Source organism: Hypanus sabinus, chromosome 3 (assembly GCF_030144855.1).
Source record: "Hypanus sabinus isolate sHypSab1 chromosome 3, sHypSab1.hap1, whole genome shotgun sequence".
NCBI classification, from domain to species: Eukaryota; Metazoa; Chordata; class Chondrichthyes; order Myliobatiformes; family Dasyatidae; genus Hypanus; species Hypanus sabinus.
Window position 1 is genome coordinate 143050124 of NC_082708.1, and position 26230 is coordinate 143076353.

Sequence of the window (26230 nt, forward strand, 5' to 3'; positions counted from 1 at the left end):
CTGCTTTCCTTCTCATACCTGGAACTTTGACAGGAAGTGTGGAGGATTATTAATCTATGCAACCAACAATGGGCAAGCAAACTTATAAATTGTGATTAAAACACCTGACATACTTCCTGTCTCATCTCAGTGACTTGAGTATGAAGATCACTTCTGTGTTTATGGATTGAATGTTGGTGTGTTATGACAATATGCAATCAGGCTATAATTCAGCTGTGCAAAGATATGTGAATCCTGAGATTGCAGAAGCCATTAGTTGTGGATTTTAATCCAAGATCAAAAATGCAAGTGGGGCATGTCTTGATGTTTGGGTTATGAAGTGTTTGGCAAGAGCCAATAAAGATAAATTGGATTTAAGTGGAGCAGCCGTAGTGTGAACAAGGGTTCGAGTGGGTGTCTTTTTTCTTTTTCTCTCTCTCTCTCTCTCCCTCTCAAGACTTGGAGACCTCCAGTTTCCACGACTACTAAACCTGCAAGAAGTGCATCCAATACTGCTTCTCATAGACTATGTTAGGGAAGGGGAGCTGGAGTTGGATGATCTTCAGTCCATTTGGGAGGTTGACAGGAGATACAGGGAGGTAGCTACATCTGGGGTGCAGGACACAAATAACTCAGCAACAGTCAAGAGGTGGAAAGGGGAGTATAGTGCAGTGTAACCCTGTGGCTATACCCCTCAATAACAAGTATATTGTTTTGGATACTATTTGGTGGAATGACCTAACTAAGGAAACTAAGCTACAGCCATCAGGTCTCTGGAACTGAGACTGGCTCTGTTACACAGAAAGGAAGGGGGAGAAGAAACGAGCAGAAATATTAGTGGAGTCATTGGCTAGAGAATAGACAGGAGGATCTGGGGATGAGAATGAGATTCCTGGATGGTATTTTACCTCCCAGATGCCAGGGTCAGAGACATCCTGGATCAAATGTATGGTTTTCTTAAGGGAGAGAATGAGTTGCCATAAGTCATGATCCACATTGGTAGCAATGGCATAGGCAGTAGGGGTGAGGAGGTCCTGCAAAGTTTGTTCAGGGAGTTAAATGCAATGTTAAAAGACAGAACCTCTATGGTGGTGATCTCAAAATTGCTAGTGAGGCTAGGATTGTAAGGAAGGCAGATGAGCTTAGAGCATAGATCAACATGTGGAATTATAACATTGTAACCATTACTGAGCCTTGATTGCAGGAGGCCTTATCAATTTTCTGGGGTTCTGATGGTTTAGACATGATAGATATGGAGGAGGGGTGTTATCACTCCTCAGGGACAATGTCACGGCAGTGCTCAGTGCTGAGACAGAACGAACTGGGTAGTTATCTACTGAGGCTATACAGGTGGAACTGAGGAATAATAAAGGGATGACTTCATTAATGGGATTATATTACAGACCACTTAATAGTCAGTGGAAATTAGGGGAACAAATTTGTACTGAGATCACAGACTGTGGGAAGAAAAATAAGGTTTTGATAATAGGTGATTCCACATATTGTCTTGAACTTCCATACTTTAAAAGGATTGGATGAGAAAGAGTTTGTCAAATTTGTTCAGGAAAGTTTTCTTAATCAATATATAGCAAGAGAGAGCCAATACTGGATTCCTGTTTGGAAATGAGACAGGACAAATGACAGAAGTGTGAATGGAGATATGCATTAGATCAAGATACTAATTTCATGACAAAATTATGGAGAAGAATAGGACAGGTCCTTGGGGTATGATTCCAAATTAAAGGGAAGCCAATTTTGATGGCATTAGAAAGGATCTGCCAGGTGTTGGTTGACTCCTGAAGTGATCCCAATGGTTCAAGAACATGAATCCTTGTCCTCTGCGCCAGCTTCTCAGCTGCAAATTCATTTGGCTTATCTTTCTATTTCTGTCCTCAGTAGTACTTGGCAGCTGAAGATATCTAGAGACCGCTACCCATGAGGTCCTCTTTCTTAACTTAACTTTCATAACTCCCTATGCTCACTTCACAGAACCTTGTCCCTTGTTCTAGCTATGTCCTTTGTCCCATCATGTGTAACAACTTCTAGATGTTCCCCATCCCACCCGAGAATTTTCTGCAACTGCTCAGAGATATTCTTGACCCTGACACCATCCTGACATCTCCCCTATGGCCTCAGAATCCCAATTCCATTCATTGTTCAGACTCCCATTACTATCGCCCTTTCTGACAGCACTCGTCCCCTTTGAGCCAGTCAAGGTTCAAGAGTCCTGACTATTGCTGCTATCCCCTGAAAGAACATCCCTCTCAACAGTATCCAATGAGGTGCACCTGCTGGTGCTGGAATGGCCACGGGGGTACCAAACACTGACTACTCCCTTTACTTTTTCTGGTAGTCATTCCTCCATCCGAAATCTGTTCCTTGGGTGTGAGCACCTCAGTAAAGGCCTCACCTATGATTCTCTCAGCTTCCCAGATGGCCCAACTTCAGATCCAGTTCCTTGACCCAGTCTCTCAGAAGCTACAACTGAGTGCATTTCTCACAGGTTGCAAGGACCCCTGAATCATCACATCAGTAGGAGCAGTCCACTGCCCTAACTACTATCCAGCCTGCACAGAATCAATGGCAACGGAGCAATTAGTGTGACACTAATACAACTTGGGGTGTCAGAGTACACAGTTCAATTCTGGCACCATCTATATGGAGTTTGTATGTACTTCCCATGGTAGCATGGGTTTCCTCCACCTGCTCCAGTTTCCCCTGACAGTCCAAAGATATACTGGTTAATAGGTTAACTGGTCATTGTAAATTGTCTTGTGATCAGGCTAGTGTTAAAATAGGGGGGTTTCCAGGCAGCATGACTTGTTGGGCCACAAAGCCCTGCTGTACACACTTTCTGTAAATAAACCCAAAATAAATACAAATCCAGTACTAAGGTTCAATAGCAAATTGAAAATTTACTTGGTTTTACCTGCACTTCCTTACCAAAGGCTTTTTAAAGATCCCCTCTCACTCCTAATTGGGCCACTTACTCATCCTCCTCATGCTGAAACCTCTTGAGCCAAAGCCTCAGCTCCCCACTCTTACACAAACCACACTCACAATCGCTTCACTGAAAGGGGAACTTCCAGGTGCAGGTGTTCCCATGTTTTTGCTGTCTTCCTCACTCTAGCTGATAGGGGCTGTGCTCTCTAAGTGACTCTCGTTGAGTTCCTGCAGTGCATCCCACGGATGGTACAAATTGCAGCCACTGCACATCAGTGGTGAAGTGAATAAATGGTTGTGGAGGGGTGCTATGATTTGGATGGTGCTGCCTTTTTTTGTGTGTTGTTGCAGCTGCTCTCATCCAGGCAAATGGTGAGTATTACTTCACGTTCCTGATTTGAGCCCTGAAAACGGTGGACAGGTTTTAGAGAAAGGAACACACAAAATCCAACACTTCTCACTCACTTTCCCATTCTGTCTAGTGCCACTTCTCTCAGCTACTACAGAATCTGCATATCCCACAAAACATTTCAGCCATCTTAGCAGCTGAAAACTGGAGAAGCAAGTCATTTGGTAAATTGGTTTATTATTGTCACAAGCACTGAGGTATAGTGAAATAGTTTGTTCCCTACCTCTCCTTTAATATGCTCTCCCTTAAAGACAGTAGAAGACTAATTCCTTCCTCTACATTCTATGCCCGGGCAAACAAACCAGGCTCAAATTGGTTCTTGAAACTGGATTTTCCACTCATCTAATTCAGCCCACATGTTCACTGCTGAGAAAGGATAAACTTATCTACAAACGTACTAGCTTCCATGAAAACCCTTGATCATGTTTAATAGCAAGATTTCAAATGATTCACTCCCACAATATTGTTCCACTTATGTGCAAGCAAGAAATGATTCATTAAACTGATGTTAAGATTTTTAAAATGTTGGCATAAAGAAGGGTCATGTTTCAAAAGATAATGTCATCAAGAAGACCATAAATACTTGATGATATTTCATTTTACAAATCACTTCATTCTGATTTCAGCTTTACAAGTAAAATGAAAAGGGATAGAAATGTCTCACGTTATTTATTTGAATAGTGTCAACCACACAAGATCACAATTAAGTAAAATATGTTTCTTGTTTTCAGTGTAATCCACAAATCCTAGTACTTGCTGAAATACAGTGCTGACTCTGTATTGATGTACTCCAGCTGCAAGTATCCACTCATCTTAAAAATAATCAACTGTCACATTGTTCAAGGTACAAATAATGGATCTTTCTGTTTTCTAAAGAATTACTAACTGAAGCAATAAATCCAAATGCTTTCTCACAGTGGTTATCTTCAACAGTTACACAGAAAACAGCACAGTATATCCGTACATTTACCCAACTCCAAGATCAATCTAACTCTTCCCTCCCACATAGTCCTCCAATCTTCTTTCATCCACACACCTCTCTAAGAATTTCTTAAATGTCCCTAATGTATCTGTCTCTACAACTACCCTGGGAGTATGTTCCATGCACCCACAACTCTTTGTGTAAAGAAAATTATCTCTGACATTCCCTTATACTTTCTTTCAATTACCTTAATGCTATGCCCCCTCTTATTAGCCATTTCAAAACAGGGAGTTGGGATTTCATGTTATTGCTGTAGAAGGCATTGCTAAAGCCACAGTTGGATGCATTATGTGCATTTATGATCACCTAGCATGTCATTAGGCTGAAAAGGATGAAGACAATACTTACAAGGATGTTCCTGGCACTGGAGAGCTTGAGTTTATAAGGAGGGATGAGTTACGGTTGGGTTATTGTTCCCTGAAGAGTAGAAGGCTGAGAGGGTGACCTTACAGAAGTATGTAAGATCACAAGGGACATTAGGTAAAATGAATTTTCACTCTGTTTTCCTCAGGGGAGGAGAATATAAAAATAAGAGCACATAGATTAAAGAGGGGAAAGATTTAAAAGGGATTGGAGGACAATTTATTCACACAGTGGGCAGTAGGTATACGGATCAAACTGCCAGAATAGTAGTTGGTACAGTTACAATATTGAAAAGACATTTAGCCAGGTACATGGATTGGAAGATTAGAGTGCTATGAAGCAAATACAGATAAATGAGACTAGCTCAGGTAGGCAACTTGGTTGGCTGGATGACTTTGGCTGTAGGGCCCATTTCTATGCTGTATAACTCTTACTCTGTGACTCTGTTGAGACCTTAGACACGTCCATATGGGCACCAGATTAAATTAGAGTAGATTTATTTGTCACACGTAGATTGAAACATCAGAATATACGGTGAAGTGTTTCACTTGTGTCAACCACCAACTCAGTTTGAGGATGTGCTGGGGGCAGCCTGGAACTGTCACCGTGCTTCTGGTGCCAACGCAGCACGCTCACAATTTACCAACCCTAACCCGTACAGCATGTATTTGGAATGTGGGTGGAAACCAGAGCACCAGGAGGAAACCCACATGCTCATGGGGAGAACATACAAAATCCTTACAGGCAGCACCCCAATCTTCCGATTGCTGGCACTGTAAAGCATTATCCTAACCACTTTGCCACCATCTGGCCCTAGATTCTCTGGTGCAAAAACACTCCTTTGCCATTGGCACAAACTTTATATCTCTCCTGTAACAGCCATTGAAATATCCATTAAAGTGGTAATGTCAATTAGTGTAATTACAGCAAAGGTTCACAGCTCTTGACAGCATTAATGTTGTGGCTATGGTTCAATGCATTGTAATTCCTAATTTGCACATTCAGCAGTAAGCATCATAATAAAGTGATATGAGAAACAGTGCAGCTGCAGCAGAGTGTAATGTCAGGAAATCTGCTTAATTACTGTTTAGAACAAAATGTTTAGAGTCCGTTTCAGGATCCAAGAAATTAAGTGAGCAGCTGGATTTATGTATTTTTGAATCAATGAATTGTGAACCAAAAGATCCAGAAAACTTAAGAAAAATATTGAATGTTCTGTTTGAATAAAACTCAACATAATTAAGGAGGTGTTAGGAGACATACTTGAGCTCAATGCAACATTTCCTAATCTATTCAAAAGTATAATCTTTGTAAAACCATTCAATTTAGCACCTGTCAATCAAGCTATTGGATCTAGTTGTCTAATTTGATGATGTGGTTAGAGACGTAGACTTTGTAAATACCTGTAGCACATTTTTTCCGAGTGCATCATTGAATAAACAGGGCTATTGGCCTTTCACTGTCACTATCACAGTATCAACCTGGTAATTTGCACCATTTTCAAAAAGTCATTTCCGAATCTTGACAGCTTGGCTATTGGTTTACTTATTCGATGAGCCTGTCCCAATCATCCGGTACCAAGGAATGTGTCTTTCTTATTATAGATATATAGCATCTTCTAATGAGACTGCAAAGAACTGTGTAAATAAGGCCAAAATGTTGATATCCACTTAAATGATACCAGTCATCAAATTATTGCTTAAATTGAATTTATGAAAGCAAAGTATAAATATTTCTCTAGGCAAAAAACTTTGATTTGATGATGATAAACCATTGAGATATTAATATCATCAGTTTAAAGGGTTCAGATTTCTAGTAGTGTCACTACTAGTAGTAGGGAATGAAATAATTGTTACTTTGAATTCGATACAGCACAAAAAACAATAAGGATAAAATGTACTATAAATATAAATACATAAGATAGCTTTTATATATATATTTTATTGATTGTATGCCCATAAAGTCATTCTAGGCACTGTCCATAAGATGGCTGACAGGAAATGATCAAGTAGTGATCAAATCACATCCTTTGTTTTTATTACAGAATTCTGTTGCAGCATATGCGTATTGTATCCCACTAATTAACTACTAAAACTTTAAAGCTCCAAGCTATATATTAGTATGCTATAGATATCAGCAAATAGTATTTTCTTTTCAATAGTATGTCTCAGCCATGTGTGTGTAGATGGAAAGTTCATGGAATACTTGGGATTGGTGGGTCCATTAGCACCAGAGAAGACTTATGTGTCCTATACATCTGATAATGAATAAACAGACTTGCAAAATAAAACAAATTTACAGGAGATGGCTACTATTTAAATATTTCTCCTTTTGCAAGTAATTGTTTCATTTATAAGAAAGTCTGGTCAAAGAACACCGAGGCTGTCTACAAGAAGGGTCAGAGCCATCTCTACTTCCTGAGGAGACTGAGGTCCTTTGACATCTGCCGGACGATGCTGAGGATATTCTATGAGTCTGTGGTGGCCAGTGCTATCATGTTTGCTGTTGTGTGCTGGGGCAGCAGGCTGAGGGTAGCAGACACCAACAAAATCAACAAACTCATTCATAAGGCCAGTGATGTTGTGGGGGTGGAACTGGACTTTCTGATAGTGGTGTCTGAAAAGAGGATGCTGTCCAAGTTGCATGCCATCTTGGACAATGTCTCCCATCCACTCCATAACGTACTGGTTAGGCACAGGAGTACATTCAGCCAGAGACTCATTCCACCAAGATACTACACTGAGCGTCATAGGAAGTCATTCCTGCCTGAGGCCATCAAACTTTACAGCTCCTCCCTCGGAGTGTCAGACACCCTGGGCCAATAGGCTGGTCCAGGACTTATTTCCACTTGGCATAATTTACCTATTATTATTTAATTATTTATGGTTTTATATTGCTATGTTTCTACACTATTCTTGGTTGGTATGACTATAACAAAACCCAATTTCCCTCAGGATCAATAAAGTATGTCTGTCTGTCTGTATGTGTGTTTTCTATGTCTTACCAAGTTTTCTACATTTATAAAATTATTCAAATAATTCATCATTAGAACTCCAACAGCTCATATTTTTTTTCATTTGTTGTCCATTTTTAATACATATCCAGTAACGTAGAAATATTTTGTTAAAAGTATTTTTTTTTATACAACTTCTGAATGACTCAAACATTTTAATGTCTCTGTCTTCTATACACTTCCTTGCTAATACCTTAACACATAGACACTGTTCTCTTTTTGACAGTATGTATATAAAAGCTGACGAGCATGCAGGATATTTACTAATGATCAGATGTTCATGAAAATGAATTCAACAGGTGTGGCAACACAGTACTAGATATTTCATTCACACGAACCTGTGGATGATGTGGTAGCTTTGTAGGTAATCCAGAGCTAATGCCAGTTCACACACATAGAGCTTCACTGCTTCTTCCTTGAAGTGTACATTTTGCTGTAAATGATATCGTAAATCTCCACCTAGCAGCAGATCTACCACCATAAACATATCTTCCTCATCTTGAAATGAGTACCTATAAGAAAAAAAACTCTTCTTTTAAAGCCAGAATGTGTAGAGTATGAGCGTAGCCACATTTCTTAAACAAAGATTCACTTCTCAGTGAAATTTAAAGCAATGGAATTTGTGAGTTAAGTTTGTTATCAAAAGATGAATTAAAAAAAATACTCCCAGTGTTATTCAAAAAGCTACTAAAACAGATGTTAAATAATAAACACGAAGAAGTCCTGCAGATGCTGGAAATCCAGAGCAGCACACACAAAATGCTGGAGAATCTCAGCAGGGCAGGCCGCATCTATGGAAATAAATAGATAATCAACATTTTAGGCTGAGACCCTTCTTCTGGACTGAAAAGGAAGGGGAAAGATACCAAAATTAAAAAAATGGCCGAGGGGAAAGAAGCTAGCTGGACGTGATAGCTAAAGCCAGCTGGGTAGGAAAGGTCAAGGGCTGGAGACAAGGAAATCTGATAGAAGAGTATTGGGGACCATAGGAAAAATGGAAGGTGGAGGGTACAGGTAGGTGAGAAGAGGTAAAATGTCAGAGTGGGGAATAGAGGAGGAATGGGAAATTTGTTTATTGGAAGGAGAAATCAACATTCATGCCGTCAGGTTGGAGGTTACCTAGACAGTATACAAGGTGTTGCTCCTCCACCCTGAGGGTAGACTCATCTTGGCACAAGAGGAGGCTTTGGACTGACATGTCAGAACAGGAACTAAAATGTTTGGACACCAGCAAGTTCCGCTTGTGGTGGATGGTGCAGAGGTGCTCGATGAAGCGGTCCACTAACTTACAACGGGGCTCACCAATGTAGAGGAGGCTGCACTGGAGACAATAGACGACCCAGGCAGATGCACAGGTGAAGCGTTGCCTCACCTGGAAGGATTGTTTGAGGCCCTGCTAGAGGTGACGGAGGAGATGTGTGGGCAGGTGCGGCATGTAGGCTGCTTACAGGGATGAGTGCTGTGATGGAGATTAGCGGGGAGGGATGAATGGACAAGGGAAATGTGAGAGAGAAATCTCTGTGGAAAGCAGACGGGGGGGGGGGTGGTAAAGACATGTTTAGTAGATTGTGGAAACTGTGGAGATTGTGGAAACTGTGGAGGATAATGTGTTCAACGCAGAGGCTGATAGGGTAGTACATAAGGACAGGGGGATCGCTATCACTATTAAGGCAGTGGGAAGATGGGGTGAGTGTGTATGTATGGGAACTAGAGGAGATGCAGGTGAGGGTGGCATCAATAGTGGAGGGAGGGAACTCCTATTCTTTAACCTTGTTCTCTGATGTCCTGGAATGGAAAGATACATGCTGGGAACAGACATGGCAGAAGCAAAGACACAGAGAAAAGAGAATAGCATTTTTACAGGAGACAGGGTGACAAGAGTGGGAATCAAGATAAAAGTGGGAATCAGTATGTTTATAGAAGACTTCAGTTTACAGTTTGCCTCTGGAGATGGAGTCATAAAAATTTAGAAAGGGGAGAGAGATATCAGAAATGAGCCATGTAAATTTAAGAGCAGGTTTGGAGGCAAAGTTGATAAAATTGACAAATTCAGCATGGGTGCATGAAGCAGCACCAATACAGTCATCAATGTAGTGGAAGAAAAGTTGGGGAGTATAATCAGGGAAGGCTTCAAACATGGATTGTTCTATGCATTCAATGAAGAGACAGGCATCGCTGGGGCCCATGCGAGTGTCCATGGCTACCCCTCAAGTTTGGTGAAAGTGGAGGAGCTAAAGGAAAAATTGTTAGGTGAAAATGGGGTGGTCAGGGACAGAGAATTGAAAGTTACTGAGCAGATCAAATGCATGAGAAGTGTTGTGGGTCTAGGTGGGAAGAGACTGAACCAAGGGGGATAGAATGGTATCAAGATATGAGGACATGAATTCAGTGGGCAGGAGCAGGTAGAGACAATGGGCCTACATGGACACTCCAGCTTGTGGACCTTGGGTAGGAGGTAGGAGCGAGCAGTGCGAGTTAAGGGAACTATGAATTTGGTGGCAGTGGATGGGAGCTCTTCAGAGTGGATGAGGTCAGTGTCAGTGTTGGAGACGATTTTCTGATGCTCTAGAGTGAAAACTCCTTCGAGGGGTAGGCATAAGGAGGTATCTGAGAGTTGCTGCCTGGCCTTGAGGTCAGTGTGCCACACTCCAACAGCACCCCCTTTGTCTGCGGGTTTGATGGTGAGGTTGGGATTGGTGTGGAGAGTGTGGAGGGCAATATGTTCTGAGGGGGTAAGCTGGAGGAGGAGAGAGTGCTCAAGTCGAAACAGTTGATGCCTCATCAGCATTTCGAGATGAAAAGGTACAGAGCAAGCAGAGAACCAGAGTGGGGTGTCAAAGCAGAGGAGGAGGAGGTTTGCAGACAGGAAAAGGAGTCATCAGAGCTGGGTGTGGAATTCCTGCCAAAGAAATGGGCTCAGAGACAGAGGTGAGGACGACAGAGGTGGCAGGCATGTTCAAAGGAGGACAAAGGTGAGGCCTTCACTGAGGACAGAAGTTCTGCCGAGAAGATTAGAGGAATTGTGAAGATATGGCACGGATTAGAATTGGGATCAGAGGGGGGAGGCGAGTTGGTGGTGTCAGAGGAGAGAGGACAGTTGGGGTGGGTGAAAGACGAAGGGTCCAAAGACCCAAGAGCTGATGGTGGGGTCTGAAAGATATGGGGTTAAATAAATATTTACAGCTTTATAGAAATATTTTAAAATACTAACAATGTGAACTCTCAGTCCATAAGACCGTAAGACAAAGGAGCAGAATTAGGCCATTCAGCCCAATGAGTCTGTTCCGCCATTCCATCATGGCTGATCCCGGATCCTAGTCAATCCCATATACCTGCTTTTTCGCCATATCCTTTGATACCCTGACTGATCCGGAATCTATCAACTTCTGCCTTAAATATATCCACATACTTGGCCTCCACCACTATCTGTGGCAGGACATTCCACAGATTGACTACTCTCTAACTAAAAAATCCCTCCTTACCTCTGTTCTAAAAGGTTGGCCCTCAATTTTGAGGCTGTTCCCTCTAGTTCTGGATACCCTCACCAGAGGAAACATCTTCTCCACATCCACCCTACGTAGTCCTTTCAACATTCAGTAGGTTCCAATGAGAACCCCCTCGCCCCCCTCCCCCGCCACACCAGCATTCTTCTAAATTCCTGAGTTCAGGCCCAAAGCTGCCAAATGTTCCTCATCTGTTAACCCGTTCATTCCCAGAATCATCCTCATGAAGCTCCTCTGGACTCTCTCCGAAGACAACACATCTTTTCTGAGATATAGGGCCCAAAACCATTGACAATACTCCAACATTGATAAAACCCCAATGGCCAGATTACTGTCTTATAAAGCCTCAACATTATATCCTTGTTTTTACATTCTATCCCACTTGAAATGAATGCAACTTTGTAATTGCCTTCCTTACCACAGACTCAACCTGTAAATTAACCTTCTGGGACTCCTAAGTCCCTCTACGCCTCTGATATTTAAACCTTCTCCCCATTTAGATACTAGTCCGTACGATAGTCCCTTTTAAAAAAATGCATTATCATACATTTCCCAACATTGTATTCCACCTACCACTTTTTTGCCCATTCTTTCAATTTGTCTGAGTCCTTCTGCAATCACATTGCTTCCTCAGCACTACCTACCCCTCCACATATCTTTGTATCATCTGTAAACTTTGCCATAAAACCATCAATTCCATTAACCAAATCATTGACAAACAATGTGAAAGGTAGTGGTCCCAATACTGACCCTTAAGGAACACCACTAGTCACTGGCAGCCAACCAGAAAAGACCCCCTTTTATTCCCACTTGTTGCCTCCTGGTTGTTAGCCATTCCTCTGTCCATGCCAGTATCTTTCCTGTAATGCCATAGGATTGTAACACCATGTGTGGCACATTATCAAATGTCTTCTGAAAATCCAAGTAAATGACATCCACTGCCTCTTGTGTGTCCAGTCTGCTTGCTACTTCCCTGAAAAACTCGAACAGATTTGCCAGGCAAGATTTCCCTTGACAGAAATGATGCTGACTTTGACTTATTTTATCATTAGTCTCCAAGTACCCCGAAACCTCATTCTTAATAATCAACTCCAGCACATTCCCAACCATTGAGGTTAGGCTAACTGGCCTATAATTTCCTTTCTTTTGCTTTTCTCCCTTCTTAAAGAGTGGAGTGACATTTGCAATCTTCCAGTCCTCTGGGATCATGCCAGAATCAAGTGATTCTTGAAAGATCATGCCAAATGCATCGTTAATTCTTCAGCAACCTCTCCCAGGACTCTGGGATTGATTGATTCCTGGGATGGCAGGATTTTCATATGAAGAAAGACTGGATCAACTAGGCTTATACACACTGGAATTTAGAAGATTGAGGGGGGATCTTATTGAAACATATAAAATTCTAAAGGGATTGGACAGGCTAAATGCAGGAAGATTGTTTCCAATGTTGGGGAAGTCCAGAATGAGGGGTCACAGTTTAAGGATAAAGGGGAAGCCTTTTAAGTCCGAGATGAGGAAAAACTTCTTCACACAGAGAGTGGTGAATCTGTGGAATTCTCTGCTACAGGAAACAATTGAGGCTGGTTCATTGGCTATATAGGAAGTTAAGAGTAAGTTAGATATGGCCCTTGTGGCTAAAGGGATCAGGGGGAATGGAGAGAAAGCAGGTGCAGGGTTCTGAGTTGGATGATCAGCCATGATCATACTGAATGGCAGTGCAGGCTCAAAGGGCCGAAAGGCCTACTCCTGCACCTATTTTCTATGTTTCTATGTAGTCCATCTGGCCCAGGTGGCTTATCCACCTGAAGAGCTTTGAGTTTGACCTAGCACTTTTTCCTTTTTAATAGCAATGGCACTCGCTCCTGCTCCCTGTTACTCACGGACCTTGGTGCAATACGTGTGTCTCCCACAGTGAAGATGGATGCAAAGTACCCATTAAGTTCATCTGCCACTTCTTTGTTCTCCATAACTAACTCACCAGCATCTTTTTCCAGTGGTCCAATACCAACTCTCACATTCTTTTGCTCTTTAAATAACTGCAAAAAAACTTTTAGTATTATTCTTTATATTATCAGCTAGTTTGCCCTCATATTTCATCTATTCCCTTCTTATAGCATTTTTAGTTGCCTTTTATTGGGTTTTAAAAGTTTCCCAATCATCCAGATTTCCACTCACTTTTGCTACCTTGGCTTTAATGCAGCTCTTAACTTCCCTTGTCAGCCACAGTTGCCTACCCTTGCCATTTGAGAAATTCTTCTGTGGGATATATCTATCCTGCGCCTTGTGAACTATTCCCAGAAACTTCAGCCACCTCTATTCTGCCGTTATCTCTGCCAGTATCCTTCTCCAATCCACCTGGAAAAGCTCCTCTCTCCTGCCTCTGTAATTCCCTTTATTCCATTATGATATTGATACATGTGACATACTTCCTCTCAAATTGCAGTATGAATTTGATCATATTATGATCACTAAAGGTTCATTTACATTAAACTCCTTAATAAATCTGGGTTATTACACAACACCCAATCTAAGACCGCCTTTCCCCGAGAAGGCTCAAGCTCAAACTGCTGTAAAAAGCCATCTGGTAGGCATTCAACAAATTCCCTCTCTTGCAATCTGACACTAACCTGATTTTCCCAATTCCCTTACATACTGAAGTCCCCCATTACAATTGTGTCATTACTTTTATTACATGCCTTAAGACATATGACCGAGCTTGTGAATGAATTGATAATAATTTATTCTGAACTATTACTGTATAGCAGATATTGTACTAGTAGAATATCATAATGGGGTGAGAGCAGTATGCATCCCCCCCCACATATTTACTTTTCTAATTGGGCAGGACCTTTGTCAAAGGTGTAAACTAAAATGCCAGAAATCCCTTTCTAGATTTCTTAAAAGGATCTCTGCATAGAAATAGTCATTATAAGATTTACTTATAACCATATAATTATACAATATAATCTTTAAAATAAAATGTATTATATCTCACTACAGAGGAAACAAAAGCATGTATAATTCATGTTTAAGAAATATTTGCAAAATACAATTTCTAAACATGTTCAAAATTAGTTTTGTAGTGGGGAAGGGGCAAAAATAAATGAAAATATAAAAAAAACTGCAGAAACTGGACATCCAAAATTGTAACAGGAAATACTCGAAGTACTCAGCACGCCATGTGACATCTATGGAAAGAGAAGCAGAATTAATTTCTCAGTTCAATGGCCCAGCTTGTCTAACTTCAATGATCGTTCTTTTAATATCATCTTTCCAGAGATACAGCTTCAACATAGTGTTTTCTGTATTTTCTTCTTTTATTGAAGATCCTATATTTACAACTTTTCTTTATTTGAAGGAAATGTCTAAGTAAATCAATTATGGCAATGAGGGACAGTACAGAAAGCAGTGCTGGGTCAGCCCATTGATTTCGCAGCTATTATTTACAAAGAACGTATGTATCATGGACAGTATCCAGTACTCAATACAGTTCTGAAAATTTTCTGATTTTACATTGCAATTACTTTCCAGAATAACATGGACATTTGGAAATGCATTGCAAAACTTAGTCATTGAAACTATTCAACTCTCCAAAAATGCTAAATATTATCACATCTCTGCCTGTTTTAGTGCCTGCAACTGATGTTAATTTATAGTGACAAAACTGAACTATCATTTAAACTCCAGTTGTTTAATTCTGTTAGAACATTGATTATTAATTTGTTTGTATATAGATTTAGCTATTTATAACTATTTGCAGAAGAATATATAATAAGCAGCAAACTTGATATAAAGCAGTATAGGAGAGTTTAGCAGAGGAACAGGCCCTTCAGCCCACAATGTCTATGCTGATCACAATGCCAAATTAAACTAACTCTTTGCTTCTGCGTGATCCATATCCCTCCATTGCATATTCCTTTGTCTATCTAAAAGCCTATAAAAAGCCATCGTCATATCTGCTTCTACCAGTTCCCCTGGAAGCCAGTTTCAGGCATCTACCACTCTCTGTGTAAAAAACTTGCTCCCCACATCTCCCTGAAACTTTCCCTCTTTCACCTTAAATGCATGTTCTTCAGTATTCGATATTTGTACCCTGGGGGAAATAAAAAAGATTTTGAATGTGTCCTCTATCTACGCCTCTCATAATTTATAAAATTCTATTAGCTCTCTTCTCAGCCTCCAATGCTCCAGAGAAAACAACCAAATTTTGTTCAACCTCTCCTTATAGCGCACATCCTCTAATCCAGACAGTATCCTGGTAAACCTCTTCTGTATGCTTTCCAAAGCTTCCTGTAATGGGACACCCAGAAATGTACACTATGGTCCAGATGCTGCCTAACGAAAGTTTTATATAACTGCAACATGACTTTCTTAATGTCATATTCAATGCTCTGACCAATGAAGGGAAGCATTCCATACACCATCATTACCTACTTGCACAGCATCTTTCAAGGGTCTGCCTACATTTATTGCCAAAACAGTGCAGATATGTTCCAAGGAGTACTTTTGGATGCACATTCTAACCCCAGGTTACAACTTCAGGATTCAATATAAATATTTAATTGCACTCACATACGCATCGAAGGAGAGCTGTAATTTTTTTCTGAGTTGAAATCCGTTGGTCAGCAGTGAAGGTTATGGGATAAAGGATAAAAGATGAGCTCTTACAGAAATCTGTGATAGGCAGCTGTGATGCTTCCAGCTGAATGTCCTGCTGAGCTGGAGTGGTTTTTTCTAGGTGTTGTCTGACTAACCTCTTCCCCCCCACCCCCAACCTCTTGTGTTCTTCCTTACCGAATAGAATGTGCAAAGAGAGATTCCCATTTAGTCATCTATTGTGCAAATTCTCCACTGAATCAAGATATTTTTCCAGAATCTATGAAAAAAAACTTCTCCAACCAGCAATCTTACACTCAGATTGCCATGAAAGGTTTAAGTGGAGACAGAAGTTCAGTAGATAATATGCTGATTAGCTGTCAGTGGCAAGAAACAACGTTACTTGTCAGTGGTTAGCTGGGCAGAACAGGCAGAACTGATAAAAGAAAGACAGGTGAGTGAATAAGTTGTGAGGAGGGTATGAATAGCTTGGAAAGGGATATAGATAGACTGATGATGATTAGCAAAGTGGATAATGTGTCAGATGCAGTATAATTTGGGAAAATACGAGGTTATCCACTTCAGAAAAAAAGAATGAAAAAGTAAATTACAGATTACAAAATGTTATGAAGCAAGAAGATCTGAAATATAAGAAATGAGCATGTAGGTACAGCAAAGTAATTGAGAAAGCCAATAGAACCTTTGCCTTAGGCATGAGCTGGGGTTAAATGTTTTTACTGCAGCTTTACAGGGAACTGGTGAGGCAACACCACGAGGACTTCTGTTTTCCATATTTCAGAACAGATGTACTTGCTTGGAGCCAGAGTAGAGATGGTTCACTAGGTTGATCCCTAGGATGAAAATGTTGACAAAGGACAAAAGGTTAGGCAGCTTGGGCCTATACTAGAGTTATGAAAAATGAGAGATGATCTTATTGAAAAATATCAGACTTTGAAAGGAATTGATGGGGTGAATGCTGAAAGGGCAATTTTCAAAGTTCAAAGTAAATTTATTATCTAAGTATGTACAGTACTGTGCAAAAGACTTAGGCACATGTACATATATAGCTAAGGTGCCTGAGACTATTGTACCGTACTGCAGGAATTCTATGTATTGCTGCCGCAATAAACAAATTTTATGACATACAGTATGTGAGTGATGATAAAACTGATTCTGATATGGGTCTCTATTGTGGACTGAGAATAGGAAAGGGAGGCAGGGAAGGGGGAATCATGGGGTAAATAGGAAGAGATAGGGGAGGAAGTGGGATGCACCAGAGAGACATTCTGTAATGAATAATAAACCAGTTGTTTGGAATCAAATTACCTTGCCTGGAGTCTCAGGGCTGGGTGTGTCTGCACCCACGCCAACCCCACCCCTGGACCTCCTTCTTCAACACCTGTCCCACACCCCTCCCACAGAGTTCCACCCTCACCAATCCAATATCCTTTGCTCCCAGCAGAAAGTCACTCTCCAGTCCATGTTGACAAATACAGTACTGTGCAAAAATCTGTTTTATATATATATTGGACAATGGGGTGACTCAGGGCGCCCTTTGAGAGAAAGGTAGTGCAGTCTGATGTGACCAGAATAAACATTATATTTTCCTGAAATCTATTGGTATCGCTTTGCTTTGGAAATTGATGAAAAGCCAGTTTATTAAAGAAGAAAGACCCGTAGCAAGGCAAATATAGCTCCTCCTTGTTTAACGAAAGACACTTCTGATGGCAACATTTCTGGTTGATCTGCCACCCTCGTGCCTCTCATTGTCATTCTGGAGACATGCAGGCCTTTCATCTGTCGTCTCTTCATCTCTTCTGCTGTTTGTTGTTTGTCTCTGATCTTGGTGCACTTCTCAGCTCCTTTGTCTCTTCCTCTCTCCTCCTCCTGTGCCTGTTGTTGTCATCCTGGAGATGTGCATGCCTTCCTCCTTCTCTCATCTTTTTTGTCTTGACTCTTTGATCCTGGAGTCATGCGGCCCTGGCCTTATCCAATTCTTGGTCTCTCCCTCTCTTTGCCACTTCCCAACGACGTTTGGCGTCATCTCTTGACCATAATGTCCCCCTTCTCTTTCCACGTAGCATAATTAGGGTGACCATATATTTTTTTACCCTAATGCTGGATAGAAGATATGAATCAGTAATACCAAAGGAAGCTGATTATTCTTGATGCTGTGGCGCTCTCCTAAATGGACGTGGTATAGTCACCACTGTCCTTTGACTGCAGCAAAGGGTTTTGTGGGTGTCTTGAAGTACGTCATTACGGATTACGGGATGTTATGTCATGCTTAAATTTACAGAAGATCCGAAGTTCAGTTTTTGAATCTAGTCAAGTCTTTTATACATTGTGGGGACCATTTGTGAGTTATTTTCAAAACCTTTGATTGGTTGTAAAAGTACAGATGGTGGCTAATAATATATTTTATTATATGATAAGGGTTTTTTCCCCCCTTTTTTTCTTGCTTTTCCTAACAGCTCTGACTTTGGTAGTGGGTTTAGATTTTTTTTCTGTATAACAAAATTGTTATATTTCAATATTAGATTTAATTTAATTTTTATGAATACAGGGTTTTGTGATTGTAACTGTATTTTTAATACAATGTATTTGTTTTTTTTTTACTTATATATCTTCTTGTACTCTATTTTTTATGCAGAAACTAATAAAAATATTGAAAGTGAAGTACGTCATTACAATAAGATTTAATGATCTCTTATTGATGGGTGGCAGTTAGATCTGCCCAGTCCTGTACATGCTGATGGAGATATGTGATCGCTCACAGCTGCCCTGCTCAGCCCTTTTGCTCCGGTTGGTGTCGCTGCTAAGGCTGGCTGTGCGCATTTGTCGTGGTGTCGTGTCCCGGTTTCCATGATGGCAGGTTGACTCTCCGGTGAAAGCGAGCCTGTTGATTTTGGTCAATGAGCAATTTTATACGAATATATAACCCTGAACTTTGCCTGCATTCTGTAAGTTCGTGCATTTTAAGTCGATTTAGCCAAAAAAAGTGCAGACCTTAGGCTCCTGTATCTCATTCCCGACGGCAGCAGCAAGAGGAGATCATGGCCTGGATGGCGGGCTCCTTGATGATAGATGCTGCTTTCTTACACACTCCATACTCAATGGGGAGGGGTCTTCCAGTGAAGGACAGGGCTGTACCCTGTAGTTTTTGTAGGCTTTTCTGTTCATGGGCTTTGGGTTTCTACACTAGGCCTTGATGCAACCAGACAAGATACTCTCCAATGAGCATCTTTAGAATTTTTAGAAGTTTTAGATGACATCCTGAATCTGCCCAGATTTTCATGAAAGTATGCTCCTTCTCTGCAATGGCACCTACATGCTTGTCCCAGGACAGATACTCTGAAATGATAATGTGAAGAAATTTAAAGTTACCGATCCTTTCCACCTCCAAATCTCTTATGAGGACTGGCTCATAGACCTCCAAGAGCCTCTGTTTTTTAAAGTGGGATATTAGAACTAAGGAGCATCATTTCAGAATAAGGGATTACCTATTTAAGGTAAAAATGGGGAGGATTTTCTTCTCTCAAAGTTGTGGAACTGTTGAATTACCTTCCCCAGAGTGGTGGAGGCAGAGTCATTGAATATATTCCAGATACAGTATAACAAATACTCAGTCCACAAAGGAATCAAAGAGCATAGGGAGAGAGCAGGAAACTCTTACAGAATTGTGGAACAAGGTCAAGAAGCCACCTAGCCTACTCTAGTTCCTGGGTCTTATTTATATCAACCAGCCAATTTCCCCAGTGGAAGGACGGTGCATTTTGAAAGAGAGGTTGCATAAACTGTCTGATACTGCCTGTTATGCTCGAGGAGAGAGAAGCAGAGATGCTGGATCAGCTGCAGGAGACAGCCCTGTCTGAGAGTACCCTGATAGCGCTCACATCCTCTTCTGTACAGATTTGAGTCATGCATTAGAATTGTTGTTTCAAAATCTCTTAAACACTGGGTTCCATTTTGTGAAAAATCATCTACCTTTTAATTTACTGAAGACCAGTGTATGGGCTTTTCAAAACCATACTCCACAACAGCAGAAAGACTATTAAAATTACCTCAGTCAAGGTGCCTTTTAAGAAATCAATGAAAATAACCTACATAAACTCAATAGCATTCTCTTAATTGGTACCTTGTAATTAGTACAGAATTTTAAAAAGTGTAAAACATTCATGCCATTCTTCACAGTTTTCCACAGCAGGTTAATTAGGGACATGATTGACAAGGCAGTTGCCACCATATCAATATCAATGTTCTGCAATTGTTTTGACATCAATGCATTTAAAAAGTGAATCAATATAATCCTGCTCTAACATTGTTTATTGCGCACATGGCTTGTCCTTAAGCACAGTGAAATCTTGATTTAATGTGTCTCATTATATTGTGTGTGCTATACAACAAGTGTTAACCATGTTCCCAAGACATTTAACATTTTTATTTTCCGTGACAGGAAAGCAATAATATTGCACAGAATGTAATATATCTTAGTGAAAATCTGCCTGACAATGGTAATACTGGGGAGGAGCAGTAAAAAGAAACAGCAACCCATTGCTGGGGATCTGCACTAGTTGTCGGATACAGCAACGAATATCAAGTTGAAGGAAGGGGGAGGGTGTTGGGGAAACCTGTTCAAACTGGCTGTTTACTATATTATATTAACAGAAGAAAGAGGTCTTCCAAAATTACATGAATGTTAGTGTCACTAATCATGCAAGAAGCTTATCATTAAGCTGCTTCCCAAGAGCTGTGTTATATTGAGGTTGCACTGTCTACATCTGTGACTGCCTGGACCATGCCTTGTGATTACACAGTGATAGATCTGCCATAAGCAATATTGTAGCCCAGTGTTATACGAGGGGTGATTGACAAGTTTGTGGCCTAAGGTAGAAAGAGTCAATTTTAGAAAACCTAGCACATTTATTTTTCAATATAGTCCCCCTCCTACATTTACACACTTAGTCCAGCGGGCGTGGAGCATACGGAGCTTGGACCTCCTGAAAGTGTCCACAGATGGGTGATTGATAAGTTTGTGGCCTAAGGCAGAAGGAGATGAGTTATACGCCTCTTGTTACAGGCACATGCAGGTTAACTCTTTGAGTGATTATGCAGAAAGTCTGAAGTTAATAACTCATCAGTCAGTAACTCATCAAGGGTGATTGATAAGTTTGTGGCCTAAGGTAGACGATGAGGAATTATTAACTTCAAACCTTCTGCATAATCACTCAGAGTTGAACTGCATGTGCATTAACGATAGCTGTATAACTCATCTCCTTCTACCTTAGGCCATAAACTTGTCAATCACCCCTCATATAACACTGGGCTACAATATTGCTTATGGCAGATCTATCACTGTGTAATCACAAGGCACGGTCCAGGCAGTCACAGATGTAGACAGTGCAACCTCAATATAACACAGCTCTTGGGAAGCAGCTTAATGATAAGCCTCTTGCATGATTAGTAACATTAACATTCATGTAATCTTGGAAGACCTCTTTCTTCTGTTGATCATGGTGACAAGCCTGATCCTACTTCTTGTGTAACAGTGATACAACAATACCCACCCAGGCTATACGAACCCAGAGCCAAGAATGAACAATATAGGCAGAAGACTGAATTTGCCTAGCCTGGCCACTTTGTCTCTGATCCCTGGCTATCACTCATTTATCCACTGGCCCAGGTTCAATCTGATTCATGGGCACAGATCTAGAAGGGTCCCTACTGAGTCACTCCATCCATTTAGAATCCATTATGGCATGGGACCTGAAAACTTGGACTTGCACTGGACAAGCCTCAGGGGGAAAATCAGCATCAGACTGAATTGTGCCTAAGCTTCTATCCACAGTCATTGCTGTGTTTGGTGTTGGAAACACCAGTGTCTTTTTTGTGACCAGTGGTGTGCCTCAGGGATCTGTTCTGGAACCTCTTCTGTTCGTGATTTTTATAAATGGCCTGGATGAGGACGTGGAGGAATGGGTTCTTAAATTTGCTGATGACACAAAGGTTGCAGGTGTTGTGGATAGTGTGCAGGGCTGTCAGAGGTTACAACAGGACGTTGATCGGATACAAAACTGGGCTGAGAAGTGGCAGATGGAGTTCAACCAAGATAAGTGTGAGGTGGGTTCATTTTGGTAGGTCAACTATGATGGCAGAATATAGTATTAATGGTAAGCCTCTTGGCAGTGTGGAAGATCAGAGGGATCTTGGGGTACGAGTCCATAGGACACTGAAAGCTGCTGCGTAGGTTGACTCCGTGGTTAAGAAAGCATACGGTGCATTGGCTTGCATCAGTTGTGGAATTGAATTTAGGAGCCGAGAGGTAATGTTGCAGCTATATTGGACCTTGGTCAGACCCCACTTGGAGTACTGTGCTCAGTTCAGGTTGCCTCACTACAGGAAGGACGTGGAAACCATAGAGAGGGTGCAGAGGAGATTTACAAGGATGTTGTCTGGATTGGGGAGCATGCCTTATGAGAAAAGGTTGAGTGAACTTGGCCTTTTCTCTTTGGGGTGACGGAGGATGAGAGGTGACCTGATATAAGATAAGGACAGACATTGATCATGTGGATAGTCAGAGGCTTTTTCCCAGGGCTTAAATGGCTAACATGAGAGAGCACAGTTTTAAGGTGCTTGGAAGTAGGTACAGAGGAGGTGTCAGGGGTAAGTTTTTTTTATGCAGAGAGTGGTGAGTGCGTGAGTGGGCTGCCGGCCATGGTGGTGGAGGCGGATACAATAGGATCTTTTAAGAGACTCCTGGTAGGTACATGGAGCTTAGAAAAATAGAGGGCTAAGGGTAACACTAGGTAATTTCTAATGTAAGTACATGCTTGGCACGCATTGTGGGCTGAAGGGCCTGTATTGTGCTGTGGGTTTTCTATGTTTCCATGTTTCTAAGGAAGAAACCCTCCCACTAATTGGATAGCACACGTTGCACATCATCCCCTATCATCAACAATCACTCAAACAGGCTGAAAGCAGAACAGAGCTGCTGAAGGAAATACTTACAGCTTTACAGCAGCGATGTGAAACAGACATTACACACATTGTATAGGAGGGACAGGAAGTTAGGCAGAGGGGGTGGCATGGCTCTGCTGGTATGGCATAAAATCAGTAGAAAGATGTGACATTGGACCATAAGATGTTCAATCCTTGTTGGTTGAGGTAAGAAACTGTAAGGGTAAAAGGACCTTGATGGCAGTTAAATATGTGCCCAACAGTAGCTGAGATGCAGACCACAGATTATGACAGGAAATAGAAAATGCCTGCCAAAGGGGCAATGTTATGATAGTCATGGGAGACATAAGCATCCGGGTTGATTGGTAAAATCAGTTTGGAAATGGATCTCAAGAGAGTGACTCTGTTGAACGCTTACAAGATAGCCTTTAGAGCAGTTTGTCATTGAGCCTATTGGGTGATCAGCTATACTGGATAGGGTGTTATGTAATGAACTGCAGGTGATTAGGGAGCTTAAGGTAAAGAACCCTTACGAGGCAGTGATCACAGTATGATTGACATAGCAGTAATGCAAAGTCTGACATAGCAGTAATGCAAAGTCTGACACAGCAGTATTTCAGTGGAGTAAGGGAAATTACAGTGGTAGGAGAAGAGCTGGCCAAAGTAAATTGGAAGGAGATGCTGGCAGGGATGACAGCAGAACAGCAGTGATGTGAATTTCTGGAAAAAAATGAAGAAAGTGCAGAATAGATGTATTCCAAAAACAGAGAAATACTCAAATGGCAAAATAGTACAACTGTGGCTGACAAGGGAAGTCAAAGCTAATGTAAAAGCAAAAGAGGCATACAAGCAAAAATTAGCAGGAAGATGGAGAATTGGGGAGCTTTAAAAACCTACAGAGAGCCACCAAAAGAATCATTTGGAGGAAAACAAGCTAGTAAACAAAATCAAAGCTTTTTCAAGTATGTAAAAAATAAAAAAGATATGGGAGTGGATATTGGACTGCTAGAAAATGAGGCTGGAAAAATGATAACAGGGGACAAGGAGATAGCAGATGAAATAAATGAGTATTTTGCACTGTGGAAAGCACTAGCAGTGTGCCATATGTGAGGGAAAAAGTGAGCAGAGTTACTATTACAAGGGAGAAGGTGCTCAAAAAGCTGAAAAACTTAAGGGTACATAAATCACCCAGACCAGATGAACTGCACACTAGGGTTCTAAAAGAGGTAGCAGTGGAGATTGTGGAGGCATTAGCAATGATCTTTCAAAAATCATTTGACTCTGGCATGGTTGCAGAAGAATGGAAAATTGCAAATGTCACACCAATCTATAAGAAAGGAGGAAGACAGCAGAAGGAATATTACAGACCAGTTAAACTGACTTCAGTGGTTAAGATGTTGGAGACAATTGTTAAGCATGAGGTGATGGAGTACTTGGGGACACAGGAAAGATAGGACAAAGTCACCATGGTTTCCTTGAGGGAAAATCCTGCCTGATGAACCTGTTTGAATTCTCTGAGATCACAAGTAGGATAGATAAATGGGATGCAGTGGATGATGTTGTTACGAACTCTGTAACTGGGTCACTTACCAGCAAAGATAGAGAGGTCCGTTGAAGTCTGATGGTACTATTTTAACAGTATTTATTGATAAAAATACACAAACTAATATCAATGCAAACATACAGATAATATACGTTGTCAATACTAAATCTAAAGGTGCAGGTATAATAATAATCAATAAGAAATAGCTCTATCATTGTCTGGGGGATAATGTATTGTCCGATGGAAATATAAAAGTCACTGTTAGTTCGTTCAAGCTGCAGCGTTTTGGTTTGAGAGAAAGATGGGTTAAAACTTGCCCAGTCCTTTTGTGATGTCAATCCTTCGAGAGTCGTTGGGAGTTGGTTTCCTCATTGTTAGCTAAAAACCGTTCTTCCATGGTAAAGGCACACCGATTCCGGGACAAATGGAAATGAACACACGTGGCCTTCCCACCGGCTTCTGCTATTACGGGATCGCTAGCGTTTCTTCTGGTGCGTCTGAGGGGCTGTTCCCACAGACCTTCTTTTATCCTGACTCACAGGGTCTCAGATGTCAATCAGATTGGGGTGATGCAATCCCTCCCTCAACCAGCCCACTTTGCCTGAGGGCTTCCACGTAGCACAGTATTGTAATACACAAGTCTGTCTCCAAGAGACAATGGCCGTTTCCCGTAGCTTTATATCGCCGGGGGGGGGGGGGGGGGGGTCAAGACATTCCGCACGTCTCTCTCTCATTTCCTGGGTCTCCTGACCCAAGTCAATAGCGATCCTGCGATTCTCAAAAAGGAGGGGGCTGCAGGCGTAACAATGTATATTTGGACTTTCAGGTGGCTTTTGACAGGGTGCTACACATGAAGTCGCTTACCAAGATATTACAAAATAGATACTAACATAGTTAGAACATTGGCTGATTAGTAGAAGGCAGTGAGTTGGAATAAAGGATTCTTTTCTGGTTGGTTGCCAATGACTAGTGGTTTTCTGCAGGGGTCAGTGTTGGGACCGCTGCTTCTTATGCTCTATATCAATGATTTAGATGATGAAATAAATGGCTTTGTTGCCAAGTTTGCAGATGATATGAAGATTGTTGGAGAGGCAGGTACTGTTGAGGAAACAGGTAGGCTGCAGAAGGACTTGGACAGGTTGGGAGAAGGGGCAAGAAAATGGCAAATGAAATATAATGTTGGTCATGCACTAGGTAGTGGAAATAAATATGCAGACTATTTCTAAACAGGGAAATATCCAAAAGTCTGAGATGCAAAGGGACTTGGGAGTCCTTGTGCAGAACACCCTTAAGGTTAACTTGCAGGCAGAGTTGGTGGTGAAGAAAGCAAATGCAATGTTTGCAATCATTTCAAGAGGTCTAGAATACAAGAGCAGGGATGTGATGCTGAGGCTATATAAGGCACTGGTGAGGCCTCACCTTGAGTATTGTGAACAGTTTTGGGCTCCTCATCTAAGAAAAGATGTGCTAGCACTGGAGAGGGTTCAGAGGAGGTTCAGAGGATGTTTCCGGAAATGAAAAGGTTATCATATGAGGAACTTTTGATAGCCCCAGGTCTGCACTCGCTGAAATTTAGAAGGATGTGGGGGTATCACATTGAAACCTTTTGAATGTTGATAGGCCTAGACAGAGTAGATGTGGAAAGGATATTTCTCATGGTGGGGGAGTCTAGGACAAGAGGGCACAGCCTCACGACAGAGGGGAAGCATTTAAAACAGAGATGCAGAGAAATTTCTTTAGTCAGAGGGTGGTGAATTCATGGAATTTGTTACCACAGGCAGCTGTGGAGGCCAGATTGTTGAGTGTATTTAAGGCAGCGATTGATAGCTTCTTCATTGGTCATGGCATCAAAGGTTGTGCGGAGAAGGCTGGGGAGTGGGGCTGAGAAGGGGAAAAGGATCAGCCATGATTGAATGTGGAGCAGACTTGATGGGCTAAATGG

General features: G+C 41.4%; 1 protein-coding gene across 1 annotated transcript in view; it reads right to left on the reverse strand.

Moving 5' to 3' along the window:
- The window catches only part of LOC132391714 (serine/threonine-protein kinase 32B-like), a 309917-nt gene that overhangs the window by 129849 nt on the left and 153838 nt on the right, over positions 1-26230 (reverse strand). The window contains exon 4 of the mRNA XM_059965270.1: positions 8028-8201. Within this exon, the coding sequence (XP_059821253.1) occupies positions 8028-8201 (174 nt within the window). The remainder of the gene's footprint in view (positions 1-8027; positions 8202-26230) is intronic.